Source organism: Gadus chalcogrammus, unplaced genomic scaffold (assembly GCF_026213295.1).
Source record: "Gadus chalcogrammus isolate NIFS_2021 unplaced genomic scaffold, NIFS_Gcha_1.0 GACHA143, whole genome shotgun sequence".
Taxonomy (NCBI): Eukaryota; Metazoa; Chordata; class Actinopteri; order Gadiformes; family Gadidae; genus Gadus; species Gadus chalcogrammus.
This window is the reverse complement of record NW_026613578.1, coordinates 17,501-27,070: the sequence shown is the minus strand read 5'-3', so window position 1 is coordinate 27,070 and position 9,570 is coordinate 17,501. Positions and strand designations below refer to the sequence as shown.

The 9,570-nt window shown below is 46.6% G+C and overlaps 1 protein-coding gene across 1 annotated transcript; it reads right to left on the bottom strand.

Moving 5' to 3' along the window:
* Positions 1–1,261: 1,261 nt before the first annotated feature.
* Positions 1,262–5,520, bottom strand: LOC130379008 (potassium voltage-gated channel subfamily H member 7-like). Its single transcript, XM_056585585.1, has 3 exons — positions 5,361–5,520; positions 3,266–3,496; positions 1,262–1,290 (listed from the first exon to the last, which is right to left on the bottom strand). Exons 1-3 carry the CDS (start codon positions 5,434–5,436, stop codon positions 1,262–1,264), a joined length of 336 nt encoding a protein of 111 aa, XP_056441560.1. The 5' UTR covers positions 5,437–5,520.
* Between the last annotated feature and the right edge of the window lie 4,050 nt (positions 5,521–9,570).

Sequence of the window (9,570 nt, the reverse complement as noted above, 5' to 3'; positions counted from 1 at the left end):
AAGCAGAGACAAGGAAATCAATGGAGGCGCACACACACACACACACACACACACATATACACACACAAACACAGATCCAAACCGTTACAGATGGACGGACGGACACAAACACACACACACACACACACACACACACACACACACACACACACACACACACACACACACACACACACACACACACACACACACACACACACACACACACACACACACGCACACACACACACAAACACAAACAAACGCACAAACAAATCATGACAGATGGATAGATGGCCAAGCAAACAAACACACACACACACCCACACACACACACACACACATGCAAATACACACACACATACACACACACCGCCACAGACATACACTAACAAATACACAAACACAGATACAAACCATTGCAGATGGGCGGACAGACTCACACATACACACACAAACACACGCACACACACACACACAAACACACACACACAGGCCTAACTGGGCCCTGGTAGGACCACCTCTCTGAACCTGACTCTCTGAAGCCATCGCCCAGAGGGGATCTCTACCTCGTTCACTGGTACATCCAATACTTTATCATAACATTTAGCAACAGCGCACAAACCACAACGGCAATAACACAGCTTAGTGACCCGTGTTCGATTCCGACCTGCGGTCACGATGCACTCCATCTACCTCTCTCCCCCCTGTCTGTCTGTCTGTCTGTCTGTCTGTCTGTCTGTCTGTCTGTCTGTCTGTCTGTCTGTCTGTCTGTCTGTCTGTCTGTCTGTCTGTCTGTCTGTCTGTCTGTCTGTCTGTCTGTCTGTCTGTCACTCTCCTGGGCACGAAAGGCATAAAAGGTACTGCAGATGGAAATGAGCTTTTAGCTATAATCTGGGACAGAATTTTTTTTTGCAATATGGAACTAATGTATCGTTTACATGGTCCCTGAAACAAATAAACGAAATAAAATAAAAGGGAAACGGCATTTTCCGACGGTAAATTCCCAATAGGATAACTTCCCCCTCTTCTCTTTCTTCCACTGATATGGAGACATTGGTTCCTATGCCCCTTCCCTCCTCCACCCCTCCACCCCTCCACCCCCTCCTCCTCCTCCACCACCTTCGTCCTCCCTGCGCCCTCCCAGCGCCCCGTGCCTTCGCCCGCGGTCGGCCGCGCGGGGCTCCTCGCCGCCACAATACCAGCTGTCGCGCCGAGTCGTGATCTCACCACGGGATCCAATTCATACGCGGCATATGCCCCTCAACGGATTAATCCGCCACTACATGCTTCCAAATAGAAACATAGAAGCTGAGGAACAAGAGGGACACAGAATCACAGCAGGGAGCACCTGGGGAACTGCACAGTCAGCCTTCCGGTTGGAAACAAACGCCATTATTTTTCTATTTCATTGTTTTCTATTGCAGCTTCAACTTTTTGACTCTATTTCATATTTTTTTGTGATTTTTTATACTACTTTACAGTGCTACACCAACATTTGTGTTTACTATTTATAATGTTCTGTGTGTACTTTTTTTATACTGTCTTTTTATACTATAAAGTATAACATGGAGTACTCACACTCTGGTAATCACAATGAGCCATTTCAGTTGGTATCCATGCATATTGCCTGCTGAAACTATGTATTGATTTTGAAGAGAGGATTATGAGGATTATGTTAAATTGAATTCAATGGCTTTCATATTCTTTTTTTATGGGTAAACAGAAGGGCCGATAAACAAAACGCTGCAAAGCAAACACCACCATTCACCAGTTGTCAGGTTGTAGCCATTCTGCATTTTATGGGGCCTGTTAGTGACAGTTTTACCCACAATGCCATTTGCTGGACCGGGATGTAGCACATTATCTCTTCTAGACAAACGCCCCAGACAGCCAGCTACAAAGGCTCCAACGCGGACGCAACAATGAGGGAACATATTTATCTCCCCGTGGCTCGCTAAATGGGAGAATTCGGTTACAATGCAGGCTGAGAAAAACAAGAAAAGTGCTCCAAATTGGAGCTAGGGGAAACTAGCTGGCTTGGAGGTAGCAGGAAAGTGTAGGTAATAGAATTGGAGGTTGGAGTCCCAGCTGAATTGTTCTGGGGACATATATAAAATACTAGACTAGGCTAGAGGCAGGCCAGACACAAAGAAATCCGACCAGACTAGACACAAAGAAAGCCTTGCGTTCAGGGTTGAACGATTTGGTGAAATAATCTAATTGTGATTATTTCGATCAATATTGCGATTGAGATTTAGTATGCGATTTTTCTATTTAAAGTTCCTTATGTTCTGTATCATACACTAAACCAGCAATAAATCCTTCTATAGTATGACCAACACAACATTGTAGGCAGTGTTGAGATGAGTTGATCCATGAAGGGATATCATAACATCTTTATTTAACTATTGAATTGGAAATAAAAATAAATACAAATCTTACTGACCTCGTCAGTGACAGTAAAAAAAAATAAAAAAAAATAAAAATAAAAATAGATAAAGCTATTAATCACAGCCTTTGCGATTTGGAAATCGTGTTCTATTACATCTGAATGTCAATTTGGATTTGATTGATCGTTCAGCCCTACTAGTAAACTGGATCACTCACCAGCATTCTAGTGGTAGGGTGAGTTACCTAGGACAAGACCAATCCAAACCTAGAGCCAAACCTAGAACCAGACCGTAACCAAAACCCAGTCCTAAACCTAGAACCAGACTGTAACCCAAACCTAGAACCACACCTTAACCTAAACCTAGAACCAGACCAAAACCTAGAACCAGACTTAAACCTAAACCTAGAACCAGTCCGAAGCCTCGAACCAGACCTAAACTTAGAATCAGACCTAAACCCAAACCTTGAACAAAACCTAAACCTAGAACCAGACCTAAAACTAGAACCAGACCTAAACCTAAAACCAGACCTAAACCTAGAACCAGACCTAAACCTAGAACCAGACCTAAACCTATAGAACCAGACCCAAACCTAGAACCAAACCTAAACCTAGAACCAGACCTAAAACTAGAACCAGACCTAAACCTGGAACCAGACCTAAACCTAGAACCAGACCTAAACCTTAACCCAGAACCAGAGCCAAACCTTAACCAAGAACCAGACCTGAACCTTAACCCAGAACCAGACCTAAACCTAGAACCAGACCCAAACCCAAACCTTGAACCAGACTATAGTGATCCCTAACCCATCTGTTCCCCCTCCCCAACCACAGAGCGGTAGTCGACAGAACCAAACCAACCCCAGACCCAGACCCCCCCCCCCCTCCACTCACCATCCTTGCGGTGGTAGGTGATCTCCACCTTGCGCTCGTCGGAGCCCAGCAGCGCCTGGGCCACCTGGGAGACGGCGTGGCGGCTGGTCAGCTCGCCGTGCAGGAAGTCGCAGGTGCACGGCCGCTGCATGACGTCCGGCCGCGAGAAGCCCGTCATCTCGCAGAAGCTGTCGTTGCAGTAGATGATGGCGCAGTTCTGCACCCGCGCGTTGGCGATGACAAACTTCTTGTCTGCCGGGAGGAGGAGAGGGGGGCAAGTTTGGTGAATTTGAGCAAAATCGGTTAGAGGTGTGTGTGTGTGTGTGTGTGTGTGTGTGTGTGTGTGTGTGTGTGTGTGTGTGTGTGTGTGTGTGTGTGTGTGTGTGTGTGTGTGTGTGTGTGTGTGTGTAATTGAATTGAATTTATTTATTTCAGGACAATGCACATTGATAAACATGTACAGCAGTACACATACATGTGCCAGATTGAAGCCCAGGGGCTAATTTCCAACTGTAGTCCAATAAAGCGATATGATGGGAAGATCAGTTATCTGACACTTGTGTCTGGCAACCACTGTAAAAAAAAAAAAGTACTCCATGCTTGTTTCTGTTTAATTACTCAACAAGATGTTCCATTGATTGTTGCTTCGTCTGATGGCGTTGGTGGAGTAGCTTCTGCCAATAATGCAGGAGGATATTAGGGCGGGCACAGACGGCTGTTTAATGGCTGCTCACAATCAGATCCGCCAAAGCCGAGTGCTTAAGAAAACTCCCCGCGGTGCAGTCAACTGTATTTTCTGGTAGTGTGGGTTTGCCGTTGTCTACTGTGTGTGGGTTATGAATGATGAGTTGTGCTCTTTTGAGCGTTGTGTGTTGCATGCGTTGTGCAATATGTGTTTTTGTGTGTGTGTGTGTGTGTGTGTGTGTGTGTGTGTGTGTGTGTGTGTGTGAGTTTCTGCGTTTGTGTGTGTGTGTGTGTGTGCGTGCGTGTGTGTGTGCGTGTTTGGATGTGTGGGTGTGTTGTGCGTGTGTGTGCGTGCATGTATGTGCGTGCTTGGGTGTGTGTGTGTGTGTTGTGCGTGTGTTTTCAACCAATATGTGCAGATACAATTTAAAGAAGCTTTTCTTTGAAGAAATATGCTGACAGGAAGAATATCTCATCGCTATTTCAGTTGTGTGGCTCTCCATAAATTGGGACTTGAGGCGAGGGGAGAGAGAGCACGACAACTGTGTAGACGTGCCCCCAGCAGTTCAAAAGTGTCTCTATGATTTGTGAAGTCAAAGCTCAACCCCAGACCATTTCTCAATTAACTAACCGATACAGATAGCAGAAACGCATGTCCTGTGTTGTGTTTTGTGTAGGCCCACTGCCAATATCAAATCAAGTAGAACGACAGGAAGGGGTTAATTTAGGTCACACGCTCAGATGCGTCGCTCTTTACCACGCATGAAGACGAGTCGCCTATTGCTTTACATCCTGAATGCATAGGGCACAGGGGGAAACAGCATCAGTCCTACAGTAGCCCGGGTCATGAATAATCGAGGTAACACGCCACATTGAAAGGAGGAGGACATTTCGTCATTCGCCAGCGGAGACGGTATTGTGTCTTCACGTGGACGTATTCGTCGCGACGGTGTGATGATATAATTAGATCACTTCTTCGCTGTAGTCCTACCTCTCGTAGGCGATATTTAAAAATAGCCCCCCCGGTGCAGCGCCAAAGTGTCAAAGTCACTCAAAACAGAATGGGGGGGCGAGCGGTTCATGAGAAAGCCCCTACCTGGGTATTAACCCATGACCCTGACATCACCACCACGCCACGGAGGTGCACCTTCAGGGGGAATAGTCAGCATCAAGGTTTATTATCCTGCGCTCGACTGTACTATATCTCACCTTAGGGGGCAAAACAAAAAGCAACAATGATATATTTCTTGAACGGCTCGAAATAAAAACCAAGCATATATAGGCTAAATTACAATTCTAATTCATTTTTCCGTTTGAGTACGGGTGCTCGGTTTGATCCTCCGGAGTCGCTCTCATCATCAAATCACAACACAATCACAGGCGGCGCGCCGAGAGGAACAACGCCATTGTACGCACGGAACTCGATACTCACTTTGTCCTTCGAATTTCCGGATAATTATTCCCAGAAAGGTGTTCTGTGGCGCGACGTGACCCCTCCGGACAGGCATGATTCCCCCGGACAAAAAAAAAAGAAATCCTCTTTTGCCGCCTGCCCCCAAACAAAACAGCCAGCAGCCAACAGCCAGCAGCCAGGTTACTACCAAGTTCTGGCGAAGAGCACCGGAGCCAAGGGGGGTGGGGGTGGGTGGGGGGGACTGGCTTGGTATAGGTTTGGGGGGGGGGGGGGGAGTGAAGAGGGGTAGGGTGAGGGTGGGTAGGGGGGTCTCCCGGTTATTTCTTTGTCACTAGTCAGTCATCGTCAAAGGAAAATCCCTCGGTTCCCGCTCCTTCCTTCCTTTATTCCCACTCCTCCGCCGCGTCTCGGCCGGAGCGCACCTCGCCGGTTCCCGCGCGGTTTGCCGCCAACATGGAGCCGTCACAGAGCTGCGGAGCCTCGGACATGGTTCACAAGAGCGCCGACACTAAGAACTTGTGCCTCCTCGGTCGTCGACAACGGCGGTGTGTATGTGTGGATGTGGATGTGTCGCTGTGTGAGTGTGTGTATGTGTGGCGGTGCTAGGGAGGGGAGGGGGGTGTGTGCTTTTGTTGTGAGAGAAGCAAATGATGATGCTGCTGCTCGGTGTGTGTGACGTTGAACGAGGTTTCGGAGCGGAGTGAGTGTGTGTGTCTGTGTTTGTTTGTGTGTGTGTGAGTGTGTGTCTGTGTGTGTGAGTGTGTCTCTGTGTGTGTGTATTCGCGCGCGTACGTGTATGTTTGTGCGTATGTGTGGTGCGTGCATCCGTTTGTGTTTGTGTGTCTGTGCATGTGTGTGTGTGTGTGTGTGTGTGTGTGTGTGTGTGTGTGTGTGTGTGTGTGTGTGTGTGTGTGTGTGTGTGTGTGTGTGTGTGTGTGTGTGTGTGTGTGTGTGTGTGTGTGTGTGTGTGTGTGTGTGTGTGTGTGTGTGTGTGTGTGTGATTTTTGGGGGGGTGGACTGTCCAAGGTCCTGAAAGCTCTCGACATTTTATCAATTTTTTGCAAAAAATATGCCAAAAAAATGATTGATTGTTTTTGATCTCGACCTCTCATTTGTCGCGTCTGGGTGTGTGTGTGTGTGTGTGTGTGTGTGTGTGTGTGTGTGTGTGTGTGTGTGTGTGTGTGTGTGTGTGTGTGTGTGTGTGTGTGTGTGTGTGTGTGTGTGTGTGTGTGTGTGTGTGTGTGTGCACGTGACGGTGCACGGGCATAGAGGTGTGGCAAACGGGTTCTGCAAATCTTTTGATCAAACTTGTTTAATTTGCTATCAATCCCACTCTCTCTCTCCCTCTCTCTCTCTCTCTCTCTCTCTCTCTCTCTCTCTCTCTCTCTCTCTCTCTCTCTCTCTCTCTCTCTCTCTCTCTCTCTCTCTCTCTCTCTCACACAGTTTATCTTTCTTCTTTGCGTTTTCACTCCAGTTCTCTCTCACTTTCTTCCCCTTCTCTCTCTCTCTCTTGGTGTGTTTATGTGTGTCTCAGTATCTCACACACTAAGATACGCACACCCGCGAGAACACACACACACACACACACACACACACACACACACACACACACACACACACACACACACACACACACACACACACAAGCGCACACATGCACAGCTGCCTCGTATTTAATCTCTTTCATCTTTTTAATATAATTTTGCTACCTGTCTCTCCGCCCTTCTTGCTCTCTTCCCTCTCTCTCTTTTGTTCCCTTTGTGTCCCTCTCTCCCTCTGCCGCTCTCTTTATTTCTCCCTTGGTCTTTCTGTCGCTCCAATTGTGTGTCTCTCACTCACTATCCAGGTCTCTCTCTTTTCAGTTCCTCGATGTCTCTCTCTATGTCCCTCGCCCTCTACTTTTCTCTACCCGTTCCCTCTCTGTGTATCTCAACTTTCACCCTCCTCTCTCTCCAGTTATCCCTTTCTATGTCTCTCATCCCCTTCTTCCCTCTCTCTCTCTCTCTCTCTGTAATTCCCTCTCTCTATCTCTCAACCTCCACCCTCCTCTCTCTCTCTAGTTATCCCTCGCTCGGCCCTCTACCTTCCTCTCACTCTACTGTCCTCTCTCTTTAGTTCCATTCCAGTGTCTCTCGCTCTCTGCCCACCTCTCTCCTCCCTCCTTCTCTCTCTATGTCTCTCGCCCCCCTCTTCTCAACGGTGGGCCCGTAAAGGGCAGCTCTGGCCTGCGGCCGTGCTCACATTAGAGGTATAGTTGCCAACCACGGTAACTCCCTTTAGCTCATCATCATGGTCTGCTAGAGCGACCCAGGCCGCAGAAACACACACACACACACACTGCTATAATATACTGTTTAAGTAGTCAATTGTTAAAGTCGCAATGGGTAGCATTTCACCTAGCTCGTAGCATAGATGACCGGGACGTTTTGGTATTCAATGCTGATCGATGGTGATTTCACTCATGTTATCATTAATCTTCTTTTGAAAGAATCCAAGTATCAACACTCATTGTATGAATGTCACACATAGTACAGTGAAAACACTATACAATGTCTATCTGTAGGGACTACTACTATGCCTTCTTATTTTAATACTACATTACCTTTCACTGCTGTTATAGTCACTTAAATAGCAGCAATAAAAAAATCGGATATATTATTTTATTATTGCTTCTTCTTCTCTTTCCAACTAATACTACTACTTCATATTACTACTGCTTTGAATACGCTACTACTAGTATGAGCACTTATTGTACAACTTCTAGTAGGCTACTAGTACGCCTACTGCTGCTACTTCCATTTTAAAGTGTAGTTGGGTGCACTTCCTGTTTGAGTAAGAAATATCACTAATATATTAAACCGTTAAAACCCTAAAATAAAAGATAGATAAACCTTTATTGCCCGAAGGGGAATTTGTCTTGAAAACTGGTTTGGTTGCAAATACCCTTGAAAGTGCCTGCATGGGTTTAAGCAGATTTTACTTGGCTACATTTTAGCTTCCAATTCCTAGCGTCTTGTAGGGGTCAACAATAAACCCACTTAATTGGGAATGTCAGCCATTGGCCGTAACTTCCGCATGTCATCAATCCTCTAACTTCATTGGACGCAGGCCAGCCCCTTGGCTGCAGCATGCGCCATTAGTCGGGTCGTTCAACCGCAACGTCTTCCTCAACGCTCGTTTGCCTTTTCCCTTTAAAAGCGACGCATTTCAATTATAAATGCCTATATATAGCGAGCTCTATTTTGAAGAAGTCCTGGACACGGGGATCCGTTCAGGGAATCGTCTTGAGAGGAAGGAATAGGAATGGTCCGTTACAGTGTGGACGCTATGCAACAGCCCTCGGTGGGCAACCATCAATACGGCGTCCAGTCAATTTAAAAACAGCAGCGTGTACGACCTGAGTGGAGGAAGCTATTAGCTGTCAAGTACGGCCAGCGTACGGAAAACAGCTGCCACGGGGTCACTGTCTCACTAAGTTTGCCGCTTCCAGAATCTTCCCTTTTGACGAGTTAAGCAAGTCAACACAGTTAATTATGAAGCAGCCCCACACACATCCCCCCAACCACACACACACACACACACACACACACACACACACACACACACACACACACACACACACACACACACACACACACACACACACACACACACACACACACAACCACACTCACACACAGAGCCCTCGTGATTTCCCCTGACGACCTAAATTGATCTCTATCTGTATGAGGTCTCTTTCTCTCTCTCACTCTTACTCTCACACTCTCTCCCTAGCCAAGGCCCATGAGAGCCAAACAGCCTTACATAAATGGCTACACACACAGAAACACACACAGAGAGACACACACATACACCATAATCGGCTCTCTGCCACAACAATAATGACTTATACATGAGAGATACCAAGAGAGGCAGAGTGATACAGTGTGTGAATCTGTGTTTTTGTGCATGTGCGGTGTTTGTTTGTGAGTAGTACACCCATTTAGACACAATCCAAGCTTCTTATGAACAACCGGAGAATGAAGGAAAGTGTATGTAAAAAAAAAAAGCTGAATTCTCATTAGAACAGTAACTAAAGAGTGGTGCTTGATTGACAGTTTAAAGTTTAGTTTCACTATGGAGAAACCAAACACTGAAGCCCATGTTATCATGCGATGAAAACCATGATTACGAAGGTATCTTGACAATGTATTTACGATACAGATGATGGTGGATTTGGTCACAAATT